At 38.0% G+C, this 23,809-nt stretch overlaps 1 protein-coding gene across 23 annotated transcripts; it reads left to right on the top strand.

Annotated features, from left to right (window-relative positions):
- Positions 1–58: 58 nt before the first annotated feature.
- On the top strand, positions 59–23,079 carry DCAF16 (DDB1 and CUL4 associated factor 16). 23 transcript variants are annotated; one of them, XR_010338611.1, is made up of 4 exons: positions 74–435; positions 6,875–7,687; positions 16,190–16,314; positions 20,151–23,079. XR_010338611.1 is itself a non-coding variant. In XM_012472373.3 (3 exons), the coding sequence occupies exon 3, from the start codon at positions 7,949–7,951 to the stop codon at positions 8,597–8,599; it is 651 nt and encodes a 216-aa protein (XP_012327796.1). In that variant the 5' UTR covers positions 112–258; positions 753–929; positions 6,875–7,948; the 3' UTR covers positions 8,600–10,797. The 23 variants fall into 23 exon arrangements, 15 of the variants coding, with proteins under 15 accessions (XP_012327796.1, XP_012327789.1, XP_012327787.1 ...); XR_001110592.2 differs by lacking the exon at positions 20,151–23,079 and adding an exon at positions 14,985–15,034 and having other exon boundaries at positions 75–435; positions 16,190–17,782; XR_001110593.2 differs by lacking the exon at positions 20,151–23,079 and adding an exon at positions 14,985–15,022 and having other exon boundaries at positions 76–435; positions 16,190–17,782.
- The last annotated feature ends 730 nt before the right edge of the window (positions 23,080–23,809 follow it).

The following is a 23,809-nucleotide window of genomic DNA, read 5'->3' as shown; positions in this document are numbered from 1 at the left end:
GAGCGGGAAGCAGTGGGCCCACCCACGTCAAATCCCGCGCTTTGGGCGCATGCGTCTAGGTTCAACCTAGTCCAACCCTTTTCCCGGAGGGAAGTGGCGTTGCTGAGAGGGAGGGGCCGTTGGCTCGGCCGGAAGTGGCGGCGACGCGGGAGCGGGGTTGAGAGGTCTTGCCACGGTCAGGGAAGGGTTGCTGGCGTGACCCCTAGCTGGGTCGTGCGGCCGAGCTTGAAGGGGGAAAGAAGAAGCGGTACTCCAAGGGTGAGAACGGGAAATCTGCCGAGGATAACAATCTCCCTTGTGGTCGAAGGGCGGGGGATCCCTACACGAGGGCTCCGTTTCGAGAGACGGCGACTAAGGAAAGGTAGCGCGTTCCGGAGGCCCGGCCGCCTCTGAGAAGGGAGACGCTGCCGGGTCCGCTGCGCAGGGCGACCCGAGGTTAGTGGAGACTGATGCGGTCTTTTAAGGCCTTTGTCCCTGGTCTGGTGAAGCCGACTGTCAGGTTCCACGGGGCGTGCGGGCAGCCGGGGGATCGCTGCGAAGGAGGGTGCGGGCCAGATTAGCTGCTGCCGTTTCTAGATGTGCCGCTCTTGAGGCCCTGTTTTGAAGTATGCATAAGGACAGTGTATTAAGCGATAACTCGAGAAGGGAAAGGGCTTTCGGGTAGTGGTTAAGATAAAGAAGAGTAGGAACTAGATCTTTAAATCACTTTTTTAAAGAAAATTACATCAGACAAAACTTCTGTTGGGTCTCAGGATGCACCATCCAAAAATAGGACTGTATTATTTATAACCCAGCCAAAGAACCTAGGAGGATGGAGGGAAGCCATTTTAACCTCTCCTACACCTCCGTAACCCACTGCCAGCTGAAGAAATAGAACATTACTAAGCCACCTGTATACCTTTCTCCTTTTGAATTACCTTCCCTCAGAAGTAAGTCATGGATTTTCTGAATTTACTGTTAACTTTACCATGCAGCTTTTTATATACTTATGAATAAATCCCTGAATGAGGATATTATACTGTTTTGATGTTTTAACCATTAAATGAATAATTATATGCACATCTGGCTTTTTTCAGTCAGTGTTGTTGTGGTTCATATTCGTATGTTAATAATAGTAACTTGCACTTAATTGACCTTTATCATGTGCCAGACACGAAACACTTCATTTAATACGTACAAACAAACCCCGTAGGATAACTCTCATCATCTTCTTCTTTTTTTTTGAGACGGAGTTTCGCTCTTGTTACCCAGGCTGGAGTGCAGTGATGCGATTTTGGCTCACCGCAACCTCCGCCTCCTGGGTTCAGGCAATTCTCCTGCTCAGCCTCCTGAGTAGCTGGGATTACAGGCACGCGCCACCGTGCCCAGCTAATTTTTTGTATTTTTAGTAGAGACGGGGTTTCACCATGTCGACCAGGATGGTCTTGATCTCTTGACCTCGTGATCCACCCGCCTCGGCCTCCCAAAGTGCTGGGATTACAGGCGTGAGCCACCGCGCCCGGCCCCCTATCTCATCTTTTAAGATGAGGAAACTAAGGCACAGACAGGTTGCTATCGTTGTCCATTGTATTAATATGCCATACGTTATCCATTCTCCTGCTTAATTCCTCGAACTTTGTAGATATTCAACTGCTAGTTAAGGTAAGAATGTGGTAACATATGTGTTGCCCATTGTTTTGCTTTGTGACATTTCTTTTCTTTTTTTTTTTTTTGAGACAGCCTCCCTCTGTTGCCCAGGCTGGAGTGCAATGGCATGATCTCGGCTCACTGCAACCTCCGCCTCCCAGGTTCAAGCAATTCTCCTGCCTCAGCCTCCCAAGTAGCTGGGTTACAGGCGTGCACCACTATGCCTGACTAATTTTTTGTGTTTTTAGTAGAGACGGGGTTTCGCCATATTGGCCGGTCTGGTCTCGAACCCTTGACCTCAGATGGTCCACCCGCCTCAGCCTCCTTTCTTTACTGTATTTGTATTCTTCTGTCTCACCAACGGAGACTTCATACCCTTTTGTCAGTTATAGAAGAATGAGCTGTCTGGCCACCAGAGGTCAGCCTAACTATATTTTGGTTAGGTGTTTTTTGTTTGTGTGTTTGTTTTAATGGTTAAAGCCATGGGAGAAGGGTCAGTATTTCTTGATATTATAATCTGAAGTTTTTTTTTTAAAGATGCTAAATTTAAACAACATAATATCACTGCCTTAAAGCTTACATGTTTCCTGACTTTTGATTTGTACTGTGAAAAAGAACAAAAGCAATTATGGAAAAGTGAGAACCTTTTAAAAAATATTCTGAGTAACACAATAACTGAAGTAGAGCCAATTAGTAATTTCACAGGTGCAGTCTGGTTGAAGCGAAAATAGTAAAAATATTAGAGGACAGCACAATGAAAAGCCAACAACTTCTTCTGTCTCAGTTAATAAAGACTTACAGTCCATTACAAAGATTGAATACTTTTTTACAGATTGAACTAACTAATAGTATTGGAAACTAAACTTAGAGGTATCACATCAATGTTTCTTCTTAAGTTATAAGCAGTTTCCTTTATATTACTGTGGTAGCATCATATATGTTGATCCTGCCTTAAAAATTAATCTAATTTGTCTTTGTCTTAACATTATCAAATCACCAAGATATAACTTGGAAACTCTTCTCTTCCTGGAGTAAAATAGAACATGCCTGTGGTAGTTTCTTACTGCCTTTGCCATTCTCTGATTCTTTCAAATATATTTGCTGAGCCACTAATATATGCCAGACACTGTGCTAGGAGTGTCTGGAAGCCACAGAAATACTCATGAGTGGACAGTCGTTGCTGACCTGAAGCCATACCATATGACCTTATTAGCACAACTCAGTGTATTTGATAATGCAAATGTTCACTGACTTTGATTTTGGAAATACCCCCCTACAGAGTAGCATAAATGAGACATTGATATTATTTCTTTTTTTTTTCTTTCTTTCTTTTTGAAGTGGTTAGAAAAGTTTATTTTGTGCTTAGGATATTTTTCTAAGGCATCACGAGTTCTAAAGGGGAGGCCTTTAAAGAAAACTTGTATATTATGATACCACAAGTCTAATGGATTCACATAGCAACAGAGCCTAGAAAGAAAGGGACATTAGAGAAATTGTCTACTACATAATGGTCAGTTGATTCATTGTATTTATGGTTTTCCCCCTTCTTGTAAGGTGAAAACTATATATTCTAGCTCTTTAATGAGTAAAAATACACTAAATGTTCCATTCTGTTGATTTCTACCTGTGAAATTCCATACAATATTAGCAGTCGGGAAAGAACAGGAGAATATGAAGTCTGCCTTTTAAAAAATATTAAAATGTTATGATTTTAAAACATCAAGCATTACAGACTGTAAAATCAATTAAGAACTTTCTGTATATAAGGACAAAGATACATTTAAGAAGATGCTTTTTCCTGAGTAGAATGCAAACTTTGTTTTATATTAAGTTTCCGAGAATTTTCAAAATGTAAAATACCAAGGTTTTTCCACATCAGACAAAAGTCAGGAATGTTCACCTTCACATCCAAAAAGAAAAAAAAAAAAATTTTTCGAGTAGAAGTTCAGCAAGAATAATGTAAAATCTGAAAAGAGTGGCCAAAATTTTAAATTATCAACAGCTCAATATGATGGATCTCTCAGTAAACTTCAGTTTGAAACAATAAAAAATTACTCTTTACTAAAACATAAAAAATATTTCCTGGAAATTATCATCCAATTTGAAAAATAAAAAATGGAACCCATAGTAAATAAGAAAAATACAAGAGAAAATCAACCCCCATTGGAATCAAGATATTGTTTCTTTTCTCATTTAAAGCTATGCCTTTAAAGGCCACCCGTGTTGCTATATATACTTTACCAGTCCTCTTCTCCAGTGATAAGAACCTAGAATGCTTCTAATTCCTATCATCAGAGATGTAGCTTCAGGGTATATCCTCATACATGTTCTTACTGAATTTCTTTGCTATCTATGACCAAAAGTAGGATTGCTAGATCATGAGATGGGCATAGTTTGCCTAAGTAGTGCTGCCAGGTTCTTCTTTGGAACAGTTACTCTACTCTGCAGTCCCAACAGCAGTGCCAGTACCATAAGAGAACTCACCGACACTTTCGCATTATCCATTCTGATTTTGCCAAACTGATAGCATAATGTGATCATATTATTCATGTCTTGGGATTTTCTCTTTTATAATTTGGCTATCTTTGTCCTTTGCTTATTTCCTTATTGTGTTGCTATCTTTTTTAAAAATTGATTTAACTTTGTCCTTGGTATCTTCAGTCCAGAAATGATTAATTGTGATGTGATTAAATTCATTTTTTGGTCCGGTGCTTTATGCTTTTTGTTTAAGAAGTCTTTCCCTGGCCTGGGTTCACAAAGATATTCTGTATTATATTCAACTAACTATATAGTTTTACGATCCCCATTTAGGTCTTTAATCTATCATGAGTCCTCCCTTATACATGTCATTATATAGGAATACGGTTTTACTTTTCATTTTTTTCTTAACCTTGTTCTTAATTTTTTATTAATTCTTACTCCAATAGTTTTACTTTTTTTCATATAATGAGACCGTTGTACCAATATTGTGTACTAACCATATCCATTCACCCTTAGTTTATGTGCCAACCTTATTTTATATTACATTCCCAAATTATATATGGCTCTGTTTCTAAGCTCTGTTCTGTTTTATTGGACTATTGTCTACACTAATCCTACCCTATTTTAATTTCTGTGACTTTAGTCACAGGACATATCTTGAATAGGAACTCCCTTACTCTTCTATTTAAACAGTTCATTTGGGGCTATATGTGGAATTTTATCCTTTCTATATAAACTTTACTTTTAGAGTTTATAAATAAAGTTTATTTATAGAGTTCCTTAAAATCTTGATTGGAATTGTAATTAATAGGGAGAAAGTTGATATCTTTAGGATATTTGTTCCATCCAAGACCATGGAATGTCTGTATTTTAAATTATCTTCTATATTGTTTATTAGATCCTGTATATTCATGATGAGTTCCTAGGTTCTTTATAGGATTAGATTTTTATTGTTTCTTTTTTCTCCTGTGAAATGTCCTTATATATGGTCTAGTTAGTATTGCTGGTATAAAAGTTAATTGTGCCTGGGTTGAAACACTGACCCTATGATTTATTAGATGAATGGCTTTTGTTACGTAACTGAATCCACAAGTAAGATGGAGACAATAAAAGTGCTTATCTTTTAGAGTTGTTAGAAGAATTTTAAAATAGTTAACATTTGTGCAGTTCACTAGAGTAGGATATGGCAAATAGTAAGTGCTATATAAGTAATTAAATTAATGAATATTCATAGGTTAATCTCAGTTGAGGAACCCTGTTGAAGTCTAATAGTTTGTATGGCTTTTTTTAATTAGATGATATCATCTATAAACTAATAGTTTTACTTCTTCCAATTCTTAACATATCTTTTGTGAAAAAAAAAAAGAAAAGCATTGATTAGGACTTTTAGTATACCATGTCAGACAGTATCCAACTCAGTCAACATAGTCATCTTTACCAAATTTCATCTTTTTATTTTTTATAGAGAAGAGTCTCAGAAGAGTCTCATTCTGTCATCCAGATTGTAGTGCATCAATGTGATCATGGCTCACTGTGCAGCCTCCATCTCCTGGGCTCAAGCAATCCTCCTGCCTCAGCCTCCCAAGTAGCTAGAACTAAAGGGACACATATAATCCCAGCACTTTGGGAGGCCAAGGCGGTTGGGTCACGAGATCAAGACCATCCTGGTCAACATGGTGAAACACCGTCTCTACTAAAAATACAAAAATTAGCTGGGCATGGTGGCACATGCCTGTAGTCCCAGCTACTCGGGAGGCTGAGGCAGGAGAATTGCTTGAACCCAGGAGACGGAGGTTGCGGTGAGCCGAGATTGCACCACTGCACTCCAGCCTGGGTAACAAGAACGAAACTCCATCTCAAAAAAAAATAAAAATAAAAAATAAAGGGGCACAACACCATGACTGGCTAAATTTTTTGTAGAGACAGGGTCTTACCATATTCCCAGGCTGGTCTTGAATTCCTGACCTCAAGTGATCCTCCTGCCTGGGCCTCCCAAAATGCTAGGGTTACAAGCATGAGCCACGGTGCCCTGCCTCAGACTTCACTTTTAAAGGAAATGTATCTCATCTCATTCAGGATTATAGTTTTTGGTAGATAACCTTTACCTCATTGAGAAAGTTACATTCTCTTTCTAGTTTAGTAAAAATGTTTTATTTTTAAAGCATAAATACATGTTGGTGAGGAACTAACAAAGGTTAAATATCCACATTCAATAAAATTATCTATTTTTTTTTCTTTAGTTCTGGTATTTTTTTTTTTTTTTTGAAACAGAGTCTTACTGTTGCCCAGGCTTGACTGCAGTGACTGGATCTCAGCTCACTGCAACCTCTGCCTCCTGGGTTCAAGCAATTCATCTGCCTCAGCCTCCCAAGCAGCTGGGACTACAGGCGTGCACCACCATGCCCTACTAATTTTTGCTAGACAGGGTTTCACCATATTGGCCAGGCTGGTCTTGAATTCCTGAGCTTGTGATCTGCCAGCCTCGGCCTCCCAAAGTGCTGGGATTACAGGCATGAGCCACGGCACCCCTTATACAATTTTTTAATTTGAGTTATTCTTGCTTTCCTGGGATAGGCTGTATTTGATAATAACATATTCTCTTTTCTTTAATGTACTGTTGGATTCTGTTAAGTGATATTTAGGATTTTGCAAGTGAAATGAGCCTATACTTTTCTTATTTGGTTCATCCCTAAGTTGGAATTGATTTTTATTATCTTTACAAAAGGAGCTGGTCAGTTTTCATGCTTTTTTCTTTTTTGTGGAACAGCTTATATCAAATTGGTCATATGATCACAACTTCTGAGGTCCCAGCAAGAATCCTAACATCTAGCAGCTCTACCACCAGGACAGGCCCCCTAAAACTAATCCCAACAAGCACCTCTGAAGGTAAAAAAAATTACCTCTTATAGTTCTCTATTTAGAGTTTGGGGCATAAGGGATCAGCTTTTGCAAAGTAATTTTCTAGGCTAAAGCTGCATACAAACTGGCCCAGTTATGTACTAACAAAGGATTAAAATGGCCCTAGACTCTCCTCCCCAATACTATGATTTTAAGAGCTATTACCAACAGGTAAATTGGCCTAAACCTGTGAGATAGAGAAGGAAGAGTCTGTAAGACTTCTTGCTCAGCATGTATTCTGTTTTTAGATACCCTAACATTAGATAGGTAATGGTGTTATCCAGTGCTTTCAGGCTTTACAATCATGTCTCTAGTCTTCTCATTCACAGGTTAAGGCTACCTTTCCAGATAGTGCAACAGCTAACTCAACAGTTTCCAAGGGCATTTGCATCACCTATGAAAACATCGGATCCTTATACACCAGATGTTCTTGACAGCTCATCCCATCATTCCCCCTCTGCACAAAAGTTGGTTTACCAGCAGACAACCAAGACAACTACTGAGCTTCTTTTCATTATCAAGTAGATATTATATCACTGCCAGCAAAACAGCACAAAAAGTATCTCTTCACAGTACCACTACCAATTGGGACTATGCTAAATAAATCAGCTTGCCTAGATGAGGACCCCTTCTCTTCTTGGATAGCCAGGATTTGAAGGAGATAATCTGACCTGTGCCACTGGTAAGTGACTAATACTTTTACACACTGAACTGGTCCTGGAAACTGAGATGTCTTCTTTGTAAGTGAAGAATATTCAACATAATCTTGAAGAACTGCACAGTGGTGTGGGCCACAAGCATACTTTATGTGTGTAATGGATTGAAAGACAAAGTAACCTTGGTGAAAGGATTTTTCATCTCATTTCTCTTTGCCAGTATTAAGTCAGTGTTCTGCTGGCTTAGATTATTACCTTTTTCTGGTTCCTTACTCTGTTTTATTCCGATGGGTCCTAGAAATCCCTCTCCTGACCACTTGTCAGAATCAGAAAGTGAGGAAGAAGAAAACATGAGCTACCTAAATGAGAGTTCTGGGGAAGAGTGGGATTCCTCTGAAGAAGAGGACTCCATGGTACCCAACTTATCACCTCTTGAGAGTCTTGCCTGGCAGGTGAAGTGCCTTTTAAAATATTCTACAACTTGGAAACCTTTAAATCCTAATTCCTGGTTGTATCATGCTAAACTCTTGGATCCAAGCACGCCAGTCCATATACTTCGAGAGATAGGTCTAAGACTCTCCCATTGTTCCCATTGTGTCCCCAAACTGGAACCAATTCCTGAATGGCCCCCTCTGGCCTCTTGTGGAGTCCCACCTTTTCAGAAGCCCCTTACAAGTCCCAGCCGACTCTCTAGAGATCATGCCACTCTAAATGGAGCGCTGCAATTTGCCACCAAACAACTAAGGCGAACATTGAGTAGAGCCACTCCCATACCTGAGTACCTAAAACAGATCCCTAATTCATGTGTTTCTGGGTGTTGCTGTGGCTGGCTAACTAAAACAGTTAAGGAAACAACTCGTACTGAACCCATCAACACTACTTATTCTTACACTGACTTCCAAAAGGCAGTTAACAAACTCCTAACTGCATCACTATAAAGGTCTACCGTTTGCTCTGATATCTCTGATGTTGCTAATTGAGAAAGTGGTACAAAGTTATTACACAGCCCACCAATGCCTTCTCAATCAAACTATTTTATGCCCTGGTAAGCCAATGAGGATACCCGTTGACAAATCCTATGGATAAAATGATAATATCAAGGCCAGACTTGGTGGTTCACACCTGGAATCCCAGCACTTTGGGAGGCCGAGGCAGGCGGATCACCTGAGGTCAGAAGTTCAAGACCAGCCTGGCCAACATGGCGGAACCCATCTCTACTAAAAGTAGAAAAATTAGCCAGCTGTGGCAGTGCATGTCTGTAATCCCAGCTATTCAGGAGACTGACACAGGAGAATTGATTGAATCCAGGAGACGAAGGTTGCAGTGAATGGAGATTGCGCCACTGCAGTCCAGCCTGGGCAACAGCGAGACTCAGTCTCAAAAAAGAAATGACAGTACCAGTGGAGAATTAGTTAAGGAAACCATGTTACAAAAAATAGTTGAATATTCTTCACTCAGTTCTCACCCTCCCCACCCCAATTTACTCTGCGTTTCTGAATGGCTTTAATGAGATATCTGATTATTAATGGAGAAAAGTACACCACCACCCCTTTTCTATCCATACTTCAGAACAGCCATTATTGAAAGCAAGAAGTTGGTTACCCACAATAATACCTTTCTGAGCATACTCTTCTCTGACATGGAGGTAGTTGAACTGAATTGAGTACACAAAGGAAAATGTCAGGGATATGACTTTTTCCAGCTTTTATATAGATGTGCCTACATGTGTTACTCTTTAGGGTTCCTTTTTTTTTTATGGGGAGGCAGGAAGGACTGCAGTTTGAAGCCTATCATATGCTACTACAAACTTCGCTACTTAAAGTTGCAGCATGAACATTCTATATCAGAGTCTCCCACCAGACTGTCTCTGGCTGACAGCCTGTAAGATCATCTCTTGGGATTAAACAAACACATTTTCTGTAGGGAATGTGTTTCCTGGATCTTTGTACTCAGACTTTTGTCAAGAGTAAATAAAATACATTTTGAAAGACGAATGGAAAATTATTGAGAGAGCATTTATGCTTTCAGTGTTAACTGCTAATGGATTAAAATTTTAATCTGTATAACATTTCCTGGAGCAAAAGTTCAAGTACTTTCCACATCCATTGCAAACTTTGGGAACCCTTCTAATTTTAAAGAACCTTCTTATTAGAAAATCTCAGCCTAATACAATCTGAAGTTGAGTTTTAGCATTGTTTTTCTAAGTAGATTTAGTTACAGATTTTCTTCTGGCCAAACGGGAGTATGTGCCCTTGTAAATGAGTCTTATTTATTTAAATGAGTCAAAACCTAGAAATCAATATACGTAAAATGCATGAGACTATTTGATCTTTTCACATACTCTTAGGAATGAAATCTGTGCGTGGTCCTGGTTGACTGGGCCTCTAAAGGGAATCGGAAAAGAGATTGTGAAAAATATATATATCCTCTTCCTTATTTTAGTTTTGCTTTTTCCTGGTCAGGAGTTCGTGACCAGCCTGGCCAACATGGTGAAACCCCATCTCTATTAAAAATATAAAAATTAACCAGGCGCGTGGCACACAGCTGTAATCCCAGCTACTCAGGAAGCTGAGGCAGGAGAATTGCTTGAACCCAGAAGGCAGAGGTTGCAATGGCCCAAGATCGCACCACTGCACTCCAACCTGGGTGACAGAGTGAGATACTGTCTCAAACAAAAAGCAGTTAGGAATCACAAATTATGTAAATACATAGCAACTTTAAGAAGAGAGAATAATGCTTATAACCTAATGAATGTTTCTGCTGAGCCTTAGCTGTCTGGTCTAAAGGAAAATAGAGGGAATTGTAGAATAAAACTATTTGCCTAAAACCATATCATATTGTTAGTGTAATTGGATGTATCAGAAACTTCGTATGTAGATATTCTGTTAGAAACTGGTTTCTAAAATGTTACAAGAAACTCTTTTCCTTTTTTTTGTTTAAGGGGAGGTGGGATGAGATAGGGAAGAGGTCTGCATATTAAAATATGTTGATGTTTATGTATCCATAATGTGTTCCATTTTCTCTGTGTGTGTGTATAAAAGTGCCTTGTCATAAATGCATTTTTGCTCTTCACTTCAAAAGGAAGCCTTTCCCCAGCTTGGCAGCTGAATAAACCAACAGCTTTGTACATACTAAACAGAGTATGGTCATTTGTCGTCAACAAATGAAGTAGATCCTACTTTGCTTAAGGCATATTCAACATTCACTAAATACTGAATAGAGTTAATAGATGTAGTACTTGTATCTATATAATATGTCTGACTGGAGATGACTTGGCGTCCCTAGAGAAGAAACGCACTTGAAGAAGAAAATTCTGATATTCAGTCAAGATTAAATTGAGCTTATTTGTTTTTATATTTTAAGTAATTCCAGATTGCACAAAATAATAGATAACTACATAAGACTTAAGTTAACTTTTTGTGTGGCACAGACACTGGGGTTTGGGAATGAATTTACTACCTTTGCATTCCCTATGTTGGCTTCTGGTTAAATACAGTCACCATAATTAGGATAAAAAGAGATGAATTTATCCTCTATTTATGGAAATGTTTATCAAAGCGGTAAGGAAACTATTTCTAAACCAGTGGACATTAACAGTCTTTTACTTTGTCAGGATAGATAGGCAACTTTTTTTTTTTTTTTTTAAGATGGAGTTTCACTCTTGTTGCCCAGGCTGGAGTGCAGTGGCGCGATCGCTCACCGCAGCCTCTGCCTTCTGGGTTCAAGCAATTCTGCCTCAGCCTCCCTAGTAGCTGTCATAACAGGCATGAGCCACTGCACCCGGCCATAGGCAACATTTTTATTAAAGCAGTCCAGATAACCTTGAGCCTCAAAGACCATAATCAGGTCTTTTAATCCCATCTGCCTCCTAAGAAAAGGAAAAACTTCATACATTTATGGCAGGAGGGCATATGATAGGTCGTCTCCAGGGGATAGAAGCCCCTCCTGCTGGGCCTTCTATCACACCTGTTCATTTAAAAAAAATTGTCTTTCTGATGAAAATAACGTTTTTATGTTAGTGTAGATAGCTAAGGTATTTGAGGACCTTAGAAATAGAAATCACTTGGCTTATGCATAAGTTGTCTTGCATCTATCTGGCTTTCTACTTTTGGCTCCAGTGTTAGAGATGTCTTTTGGAGCAGCCTGTTAATTTTAAATACCTGTTAGAAATTTAGCCATTCATCCAATATTGCTATGGAGAAGTGCCTACTATAGTACAGATGCTGGGAATGCAAAATTAGATACTACACATGGGAAATTGTTTTAAAATAATATTTATGTATTACTCCAAGCCATTTCTGCTATCTAAGGTCATGTTAAATAAGCCTAAACCCTAATCCATATGTTGGCCCTTCACATAGTGAAAATAGCTTATAGTGGAGAATCATATAAAATAATTGAATGGAGCAGCCATCGAAGTGTGGTGAAGATTCGTGTGGAGGGCACACTTTAATTAAACCCCCACAGTGGATACTCAGCCAAGGAAATAGAGAAAATATGTAGATATTTTGTATACAAATTTAAGTTATGTCTGCTAATCACAAGGCAGTGGCACAAACATCAGGGCCAGAAGTGTTTTGCTCAGGTAGCTAGGATATATAGAACAGCCCGAGAAGTCTGGGTAACTTCTCAGACTTCATAACTGCAAGCTGGTAACATGTTTGTCCACCAGTGATAGCCATTGGACTGAGGGAGCTACATTAGCTGGCACCAACCACCAGTACTTCTTTGTTAACTTGCTGTTGCTAAAAGAAAAATCTCTATGATGTATCTCTGATAATTTTAAATAAATTTTAGTTAATTATTACGTATTTGAGTCTGATAATTTCATGCAGTTTGCCAGGCTCTTCCTTTCAGTTAGCAGTAGCAGTAAGACTACAAAAGTTTGCAAGTGAGACCAAGAAATGGAAAGGATGAGGATGTGCCACAGTGACCTGACACTTAACTGGCTTTCCATCTTCTGTGAGAGCTATGACCAGCTATTCTCAATTAGATGTGGAAAATGCTTGGTTTTCTTTTTTTTTATTTTATTCATTTATTTATTTATTTTGACACAGGGTTTCACTCTTACCTAGGCTGGAGTGCCAGGGGCATGATCTTGGCTCACCACAGCCTTGACCTCCCACCTCAAGGATCACAGGCTGAAGTGATCCTCCCACCTCAGCCTTGTTGGTAGCTGTGGGCTGCAGATGCACACCACCACACAGGCCAATTTTTTGTATTTCTTTGTAGAGACAGTTTCACTCAGGCTGGTCAGGAACTCCTAAGCTCAAGTGATCCTCTCACCTCAGGCTCCCAAAGTGCTGCTGTTACATTGGTACCTGTTTTGTTTTTTTTTAAAGGAAAATAACAGTGTAACGGGAAGACAGCAATAGAGTTATTGCTTCTAAACTGTGGAGTCAGTTAAATATGTTAGCAGCGGTTTCAAGTTGAATCATAAAACAGGAAGTTGACTGGAATTTGGGCAGTATATTTGGGAAGACATGATTCTGACACATATGAAAATTTCTGGAATCATTAGGGGAGTTAGGCTCTATTTAACAATAATCATTCAGAAGGGACTCGGGATACTGGTTAGTCTAACAAATTTAAAACTAACTTCCTAGTATACACAGAAACCAAGCTGGTTTGTCAAATTAGTAACAGAAACCAAATAAAACTCTTAAAATGAGTGTTGCAGTTAATAAATTAAGGAGCTGGTAGTATAGTTTTGTTTGGGGGGAAATTGTTAAGTTTGGGTTAACTGCTCAGCCTAATGCCTAATATATTACCCTTCCATCTATGGTATCAGCTGTGGGACCTGACACTGCAATGTATCAACTGATCGTTCTGGTTTGCAATATATTAATAAAGCAATGAACCAGTAGGGGCAACTTCCTTTGAGAGTTACAGCAAAAAAAGACCCTAGTTGGGCTTTATGGTTGCACCCTGAGTAACCAGAATGGCCTGAGCGCTGATTGGCAGAGCTCAAGTGAAAGAAGGGTGCAACCACTACCTGGAGAATCCTAATTTCTGAATTAATTGAAGGCTGGCATTAATGTTGGCCACAGCCAATGCATTCCATGTAGACTCACTGCAAAGTGTGTTATATGATATTGGTCCCTGTCTGCCTAGTTGGTACTGAAGTAAACTTTCTCATGGCTTGAAAGCTTTGGTGCAGGGCCCAGTTTCCTTCTTTGAATGCAATTTTTCTAAGTTGGTCACATTCTACTTGGGACACATTTCTTTAAATGTGTTGGGTTGCCAGATTTAGGAAACAGAAATACAGGACACCCAAATAAATTTGAATTTCACATAAATAATGAAATATGGCACATATACCAGAAAAAAGTTATTTATCTGAAATTCAAATTTAGTTTTTTGCATTTTATCTACAACCCTATAAATGTGTTAGTGGCATGGATTAAGCTTGAGTTTTAGTCATATAGTTGTTCCCAGGAACTGACTCTTTTCATTATGTGTTCTGTTCTTTGTTTTTGAGTCGGAGTTTTGCGCTTGTTGCCTAGACTGGAGTGCAGTGGCATCTCAGCTTACCGCAACCTCCACCTCCCAGGTTCACGTTATTTTCCTGCCTCAGCCTCCCAAGTAGCTGGGATTACAGACATGCGCCACCACGCCCAGCTAATTTTGTATTTTTGGTAGAGTTGGGGTTTCTCCATGTTGGTCAGACTTGTCTTGAACTCCCGACCTCGGGTGATCTGCCCGCCTCAGCCTCCCAAAGTGTTAGGATTACAGGCGTGAGCCACTGCTCCCAGCCTATGTGTTGTTTTCTTATTCCTAAATAATTTATTGGTAGCCAGGAGCAGTGCTGTGCACACCTATAGTCCCAGCGACTCAGGAGGCTAAATTGGGAGGATTGCTTGAGCTGAGTAGTTAAAGGTTGTGGTGAGTTATGATCATGGCACTGCACTCCAACATGGGCACCAGAGCAAGTGCCCCTCTCTAAAATAATAATATTTAATGATAAGAGATTGGGGGTGAGGGAGGCTTACATATAGTTGACCCAAGGTTAGAACTGTTGTTGAGTGTTAGAAGACAAGGCCCAATTGCACATACTAGATTTTATAGAGGAGACACGTGCTATTTAGCTAAAATAACCACATAACCGTTGCAATATTTGCAAACACAAATTTTTAAAATGCTGTCTCAACGGTACGTAGTTTGGGTTTGTGGTTTTTTTGTCTGTGTATGTTTTAAGCAGTTACTTTCTCACTCTTCTATATCATGAAGGGAAAGTATATCACTTACAAAAAAAAATACTTGATAGGTAGTACAGTTATGGCAGCCATTCACAAATTTGGAACACCTGTCTTTGCCTTCCAGAATCCCCACCAAAGACTCTGGGATTTGAAAGGAACAAGGTACTCTGGAAGGTGGGAGTAATAAACAATAATGCCCTTGAAATAAAGGTATTATTTGAACTTTTTTTTTTTTTGTCCTCCCTTTGTAGGCAAGTAGCTATCTCTTTACCAAATAACTGAAGCCTTATTGTCTGGAGAAATTAAACCAAATAGACTTAGAATTGAGGACAGGAGGAGGATGGTAGTGGTAGTGATGTGCTATATGAAAGACAAAATGATTGAGAGAATGTCAGTATTCTGAACATTATGAGTCTCCAGTCCACTCTCCGCCTGGCTACAGAACTTGGCAACTAGGCTTATACCCAGCCTTCCTCACCCCACCCAAAAAGAAGAACAGTATAAAAAACAGCTTGACACTTGATTATTTGTTACAGTGAAACAGTCCACAAGCCCTGCTCATTCTTATATAGTTTTTAGTCACTTGAAATCACTATACACAAATAGCCAAGGATCACTAGATATTTGAGGAAACCTTCAACATGAAAGATGAACATAATCTGTGATATTCTCAGAAACAAATATACTGCTTCCATGAAATAGGATCAGGATGCCATTTTTTGAACAATCCAAAAACAAGAGCTATTGGAAAAACAGGAAAACCAAAATTAAACATTCAGTAGATATATTAGGAAATAAATTGAAGAAATTTTGAAAAATAGAACAAAGAGATGAAAAGTAGGCAAAAACAAAAAAGAAACTTAAACCTGAATAGGACGCAACATCTAATAAAGAGTTCCAAAATGAGAGAACGGAGGAAGAAGGTGAAGAGAGAAAAAAATTAAAGAAAATTTCCCCAAAATGTAAGATATTAGTCTCCTAAATTAAAAGGGTCCACTGAGTGCCCTGTGAAAAGAATTAAAAAACGCAATAGCACATTGTTAATATATTTCAGAATGCCAGGATTTTGGAAGGACCTAAAAGCTTCCCAAAAAAGGTAGGGGAGTAATTTACATAAAAAGGATACATTTTCAGAATGGCATTTAGACTTCTTGGTAGCAACAGTGGATGCTGGGAGACTATGAAAGCAAGGTCTTTAAATTTAAAAAGAAATGATTTCCAACCTAGAATTTTGTGCTCAAATAATCGAATCAAGAGTGGGGCTAAAATAAAGATACCTTAAGACTTGCATGGTCTCAGAATTTTATCTCACCGTCTACCCTTTCTTAGGAGGCCTCTGAAGGATGTGCTTCACCAAAATGAGGGCGTAATCTAAGTGAGAAGGCATGAGATCCTGAAACTAAAAGATGTCACAAAGGAAAACGAGGGAAGTCCTAGAATGACTACTGTGTCAAGTAAGTAGCTTGGAGGTTCCAGGAAGTAGGTCTCCAGGAAAACTGGAAACAAAGTATTTGAGTACATGGAAAGTGTATAAATGAGTAGAAAATTTGAAATTTTATTTCTTAGAAAGTATGTTATTTAGTAATCAGATTTTTAAAATTTGATGTTAAAAGTATAGTAAAATTATAGTCTTATCAGCTATAATTAGATTGGTCCTTACAGCATAATACTCCACAATTGCAGTAGATGCTGACCTTCAATAAGATGTGCACTGCAGAAGATATTTTTAGAAAATAAAGTTTTTCAAATTGATTTTTTGATTTCCTTAGGCAAATCTCAATTTTTTATTTATTTACAGAAATAATGCATAGTCTACGGCAGTAATTTCAGCAAGCATTTTGTTGAAATTTTAGCCTCTGTAGAATCAAAAACATAGAATTACAGGTTGAACATCCCTAATCCAAAAATTCAAAATCTGAAATTTTCCAAAATCCAAAATTTTTTGAGTGCCAACATGACACCACAAATGGAGAATTTCACACCTAACCTTATGTAACAGGTCAGTCAAAACAAGGGCACACAATACATACTTTATTAAATAAATATTGTGTAAAATTACCTTCAAGCTATGTGTATGTGAAACATGAATGAATTTCATATTTAGACTTCCCATCCCAAAGACATCTCATTATGTATACATAAATATTCCAAAATCTGGAAAAGTTAAATCTGAAGCACTTTTGTTCCCACACATTTTAGATAAGGAATACCCAACCTGTATCTACTTTTTAAAAATGATATTTTGAAATTTGATATTGTTTTTCATCTTACATACTATTTTTGCTATCAAGATATAGTTACATACAGTGGCTGGTCCATAATATATTCCTATATAATATTTTAGATTTTTTATGAGTTCAGGGTTTTTTCTATGCTTTGTTTATATTAATTTTACATAATCTCAGAATGAATTTTGATTTATTTGCAAGTGATATGTGTGCTGATAGGTTTTTTTCTCTATCATCAAATCTATTGAGTAAACCATGCCAGGCCAATTTGTTCATCTCCTTTTTTCTAAGTAAGGAATAACGTTTATACAGTAAATAAAGTACACTAATCATAAGTGTACTTGATTTTTTTACATATGTGTACCTTCATATCAAGATCATATAAAAATGTACACACTCAGATTAAAGTATTAAAAATGTCAGATTCTCTGGTGCCCTTTCCTAGTCTATATATCTCCCAGAAATAACTACTCTTTTCTAATGATCTGTTCATTTTGCTTGTTCTCAAATTTCATGTGAATGGAATCATACCGTATATATTGTTTTATGCCTGACTTCTTTCATCAATGTACTTGTTAATTTTTTATTGTTATAGACTATTTGATTATATGAATATATCTTAATTCATTTATCCTTTCACCTGTTGACATTTATTTCCAATTTTTTATTATTAGGAATAAAGCTATAATAAACATTCTCTGTGTTTTGTTTTGTTTTTATGGATATGTTCATTCACTCCTTTGGGTATAAACTTAGGAGTCAAATTGCTGTATCATAGAGTAGTTGTGTATTTAGTTTTAGTAAAACTGCCAAACACTTTTTAACATGACTGTATCATTTTACACTCTCACCAACAATGTATGGAAGTTCCAGATGCTCCATATCTTTACAAACACTTGTGATTGTTAGTCCTTTTAATTTTACTCATTCTGCTGGTTGTTTAATGGTATCCCAGTGTGACTTTAATTTGCATTTCTTTGATCAGTGTTGTTAAACACCTTTTTATATGCTTATGGGACATTCAAATACCCCTTTGCAAGTACTTGTCCAAGTTTTTTGCCCACTTATAAAATAGATTATCTTGTTCTTATTAATTTATAGTTCTGTTTTTTTATTTTTTAGAAATAAGCCCAGGCTTGTCTCGAAATCCTGGCCTCAAAACATCCTCCCAAAATCCCCTTGCTAAAATAACAGGCATGAGCCACCATGCCCAGCCTGTAAGAGTTCTTTATATACACTGTATACAAGTTGTTTATTTATATAATGAATTTATTCTGCCACTCTATGCCTTGCCTGTTTCTTTTCTTTTTTTTTTTTAGACAGAGTCTCACTGAGATACCCAGGCAGGAGCTCAGTGGCACGATCTCAGCTCACTGTGACCTCCACCTCCCAGGCTCAAGAGATTCTTATGCTTCAGTCTCCCAGATAGCTGACATTACAGGCATGCACCACCACACCCAGCTAATTTTTATAGGGTTTTGTTGTTGTTGTTGTTAGTAGAGACAGGGTTTCTCCATGTTGGCCAGGCTGGTCTTGAACTCCTGGCCTCAAGTGATCCACCTGCCTTGGCCTCCCAAAGTGCTGGGATTACAGGTGTGAGCCACTGCACCCAGCCATTGTATATTTTCTTAATGGTATATTTTGATGGGTAGAAGTTTTCAACTTTGATGAAATCCAATTGATCAGATTTCTTATTGTATTATGGTTAGTTATGGTTAGTGCTTTTTTTTTTTTTTTTTAGACGGAGTCTTGCTCTGTCACCACGCTGGAGTGCAGTGGCGCGATCTCGGCTCACTGCAATCTCCACCTCCCAGGTTCAAGCAATTCTCCTGTCTCAGCCTCCTGAGTAGCTGGGACTACAGGTGTGAGCCACCATGCCTAGCTAATTGTTGTATTTTTTTTTTTTTTTTAGTAGAGACGGGGTTTCACCATGTTGGCCAGGATGGTCTCGATCTCTTGACCTTGTGATCCACCTGCCTCGGCCTCCCAAGTGTTGGGATTACAGGCGTGAGCCACCGTGCCTGGCTATGGTTAGTGCTTTAACAAATCTTTGTTAACTTGAATATTATGAAGATAGTCTCCTATTTTTTTTAGAAGGTTTATAGTTTTAGCTTTCACATTTAAGATACATTTTCACATTTGATTCTGAGAAGAGAATATTTTTAGGTATCTCATTTTTCTCTAATACTTTCTCCTTCACATTATGTTATCCAAAGTAAAGGGGATTTATGGCCTATGACATTTATGTCTTTGGAGGGTTTTTTTTCTCCCATGGAATTTGGGGTAGGAAAGTTGACATTCTGTTTTTAAGTTATTCCCAAAAGACTAGAGAATTCCCAAATTGGATTTCTTCCTAAAAACTATCTAAGGGGCATAAATTAACTAAAAATCAAACAGTTCTTAACACTTATTTTGTTTAAAATTGTGAATGTTAGCACACCAATTCTGCATTAGAATGATAACCAAATCTGTATTCTTCTACCATATATTATTATTTAAAAATTTTTTTTACATTTTTTAGGTATTCTTTTAGACATTATCTAGTCTTAACTATTTTAAATATTAACTGGTCTTATTATCCTTCTACTTCCCTGTTATCCAACTACCAGAAAGTTCTCAGTATCAGTTTCTGTACAAAAAATAAAAATGACACTTTTCACAATTATTATTTGTAGCACTTTATTTTTGTAGTACATACATATTAATGTTTTGGCTTATTGATAGAAGCACATCCATTCAGTTAGTCACTCAACAAATATTTATTGAGCACCTACACAGTGCAAGCACTAGTAATTTAGCAATAAACAAAACAGACAAAAATTCCTGCCTTCATAAAGCTTATATTGCAGTGAGATTTTTTTTTCCTTTTAATTTATAACTGGAATGTTCATGTTTACCTTTATTTAACAGTGAGTGTTCAGGCCAGGCGCAGCAGCTCATGCCTATAATCCCAGCATTTTGGGAGGCTGACATGAGAGAATCACTTGAGTTCGGGAGTGTGAGACCAGCCTGGGCAACATAGGGAGACCTCATCTCTACCAAAATTTTTTTTAATTATCCAGGTATGGTGGTATGCACCTATGGTTCCAGCTATTCAGGAGGCTGAGATGGAAGGATCACTTGAGTCCACACCACAATACTGCAGCCTGGGCTACAGAGTAAGAGACCTGGTGCTTTTAAAAAAAAAATCAGGTAATCTGCAATAAGTCTGAATTATTTGCAGTAGGTAGTTTTATGTCCATTAAAAATGTGTGCTCCCTTTTCATAGTGTACAGTTATGAGAAATTGCTACTCAGCCAGAAATTACATTTCTCTGACCCCCTTATACCTAGATAGTGCATATAATCAGTTTTTGCCAATAGAGTGACAACAGAATTGGTGTGTTACTTCAAGGCCAAGGTGTTTTAGAAGTGAATATATCTTCTCTGTGTTCTTGTTTGCCTTTTGCTGGCTGGATGCAGATGACTATCAGGCCCTAGGCGGATGGTGGACCCACAGGATAGAAGGAGCTGATCCTTGATTCGCTTTAAACAGGAAAGAGGTCCAAAGACCAGTAACTCAGACTTTAATGTGAGCAAAAAAACCATGTCAAGCTACTTGTGTATTTTAGCAATTAGCATCACCTTAATAATATGCTTGCTTTGTTAATACTGCAGATGCTGTTAATCTGACCAGATATGATGTTTGTCTGAAAACCAAGCCATTATTATTGATCAGGTACAATTTCTAGAACAACAAAGATAATATTGAAGGTGGAAGTTAGCTATGTAGCAGCCTCCGAAAGGCCAAGGCCAGTGCCTAAAACCAGATTTTTGCTGAACATTGAGGCTAGCACAGACTCCAGTGCATCCCCAGCAGGTAGTGACTAAAATACACGGTGTGGAAGGTGTTTTCTAAGAAAGTAGGAGTAATTGTGCTAATTGTTTGTGAACCATAATGTTACTACAACTGTAGTTATATTAAGTGGTTAGTGAAATTCTAAGCAAATAAGGCTGAGGAACGTCTAGGAGGTATGGTGTGAGAGAACCATGTCCTTCTTCATTCATTATGGGAGTAAGCACAAAATGGCTCAGAAAATATCTACATGCTCAGAGTGCTTCTGTATTAATAGAACTGAGGGGAGTGGAAACAGTGGCCAGGAAAAAAGGTGGGAGGGAAACATCATTTTTTCACTTTTGAATGTTGTACCATATGAATGTATTACGTGTTCAAAAATACATCATTTTATGATTAGCTTGTGAGAATTGATTGGTCTTGGAAGATACAACTTTACTGAATTTCAGCAAAATCCTTTTTGAAAATTGGTGGATGAGATTGCAAAATTTATAACATAATTTGGTAAGTGCACATAATGATATTCTTCACTTGAATCAATGAAATTTCATAGGTTTTTTGTTATAACAGCTATTAAAGTCAATGTTGAAACTGAACTTAACACTAGACCTCTGAACTTAAAACTAGACCTCTGTATCACAATATCTCAAAATGATAAATTCAATTATGTTGCTTTATTTAAAATATTACAATACTATGTCATAGTATGTTAATAGTATATAATATTTCTAACATTTTGTGAAATAACTAACTGCTATAGGAGCAAAGACAGCATCTCTGACTGGAGTAGTTAGTCCAGGGCTACCTCATTGCTGTGATTTGAACTGAGATTTGAAGGCTTTTGGGATATGAATAGCAGAGAGGACAAGAAGAACATCACAAAGCAAATAGAGGGAACTGGCAAGGCTTGGTTGGGCCATTAAGCAACTCTCAACACGGTGTCTGGTAGCATCTACAACAGCATCACTGAAGAGATTGTTTTAAATGCCTGACCCCAGACCAACTGAATCAACATTTCTGAGATGGAGAGGCAGAAGTATTCATTTTTATCAAGCTCTTTGTTTAGTAAATATAAACAAATTTTATGTTTACTAATATTTGAGAATTTCTAACCCCATCTAAATACTCTGGATAATACTTGTCTGCAGAGACACTGTAGAGGACAACCGCCACCAAAAACAGCAGCAGTCAATTCCAAAGAAAGAAATTGGGAAACAACTACATTGCAATATTCAACCGTAGATCAGACGTATTACCAATACTTTATTCCATTAAAAAATTTCAGTTGCCACTTAGTACACAGCTCAAAATGATCATATGAATATTTAACACAATCTGACTATAACTTTGCCACAAAACATTTTATTCCAAAATGTCATGCTCCATGGTGTTATGTCAATATACTGAAATCTCAGTACAAATGTTGCCATTGTGTAAAAGAGGTGTTCATTTTTCTCCCTGGGAGATGAGATGGAAGATTTGATACCATGCTATATTTAGTGAAACCCTGAATACTAGTTAATGCATGTTAGGATTACAGTTTATTTTTTAAAAAGCATGATGCTAATTTACACATGTGTTCTTACATTATTCACTCAAAAAAAGGGAAGATGTTTGACAGAAAACATCAGCTTTTAAAAATAAAATACAGCATAGGTGCTATACGGAAATGCAGAGCTACGAGAACATATTTTAAGAACATGTAAGCTGATCTGCAACTACAGGGACAGCTTTCCAGTGGAAGTGACGTTCAGGCTGAGGTCTGAAAGGTGAGTAGGAATGAGTCAGGCATAGGAGGGGAAATAGCCTTCTAGGGAAGGGGGTTAAGTGAAATACTCAAGAATGTGAACTTGTTTTTAGATATGTAGTATATTAGGAGTAATAACAACAATAAGTACCCATGCTACTTAACTGATTAGGAAAGAAAATGCTAATTAAAAGCTTTAGCTTAAGTAAATCTACTTAAGTAAAATTTTACCAAAGAATCACCTAAGGCAGCACTTAGATTATCAGCGTGGTAAAGATGGATTATTTAATACCTGTTGGGACAACCGTTTAGCCATCTGGAAAAGCAGAAGTCTGAAGTCTAACCTCAGTCCATGTATCAGCATAAATCCCAGATAGATAAACATATTTTAAATGAAGTTATAAAAGTACTAGAATAAACTATGGATTCCCTTTTCCTCATAATCTGGGGTGGAGAAGACTTTTCTAAGCATGAGGAAAAAGTCAAAAAATGCAGGGGAAAAGATCAACAGATTTTCCTGCATAGAAATTCAAAATGTTTATGAAGCATGAGAAAGCTAGAAAAAAAATCCACTAACTACAGGAAATGTTTGCAATATATATGATAGGCAAAGTGCTAAAAGCCCCTATGAAGGAAGAGCTCTTTGTAAGCAGCAAGAAAGCCAGGCAAAAACAATGACTAATCAAGTTGTGGGAAGGTATTCCATTCTACCAGCAAACAAATGATGTGGGGGAGTATTTCTGTGGATACACTTGCACATCTGTGCAAAAACCCCCTTACAACAATGTCATGTATGCAGTTACCTTGATGTAGTAGTAACCTTTAAATGCATGATCAGGCAGGCTGTCCCAGGTGTCACGGACAGGAAACCTCACCCCAAATTAAGAGGCTCAAATCACATGGTTTATCACTTTTTTTTTTTTTTTTTTTTTTTGAGACAGGCTGGAGTTGCTCAGACCGGAGTGCAGTGGCACAGTCTCAGCTTGCTGCAACCTCCGACTCCCAGGTTCAAGCAATTCTGCTTCAGCCTCCCAAGTAGCTTGGGAGGCGCACGCCACCACGCCTGGCAATTTTTGTATTTTTAGTAGAGATGGGATTTCAGCATGTTGGCCAGGCTGGTCTCAAACTCCTGACCTTGTG

The sequence above is a fragment of the Aotus nancymaae genome, unplaced genomic scaffold (assembly GCF_030222135.1).
Source record: "Aotus nancymaae isolate 86718 unplaced genomic scaffold, 86718_ANA_hifiasm-v0.15.2.pri h1tg000006l, whole genome shotgun sequence".
Taxonomy (NCBI): domain Eukaryota; kingdom Metazoa; phylum Chordata; class Mammalia; order Primates; family Aotidae; genus Aotus; species Aotus nancymaae.
This window is presented reverse-complemented; position numbering and strand designations above follow the sequence as displayed.

Excerpts from the sequence above, each read along its gene's own strand:
- DCAF16 (XM_012472378.3), top strand. The coding sequence starts at position 7,949 with ATGGGTCCTAGAAATCCCTCTCCTGACCACTTGTCAGAATCAGAAAGT.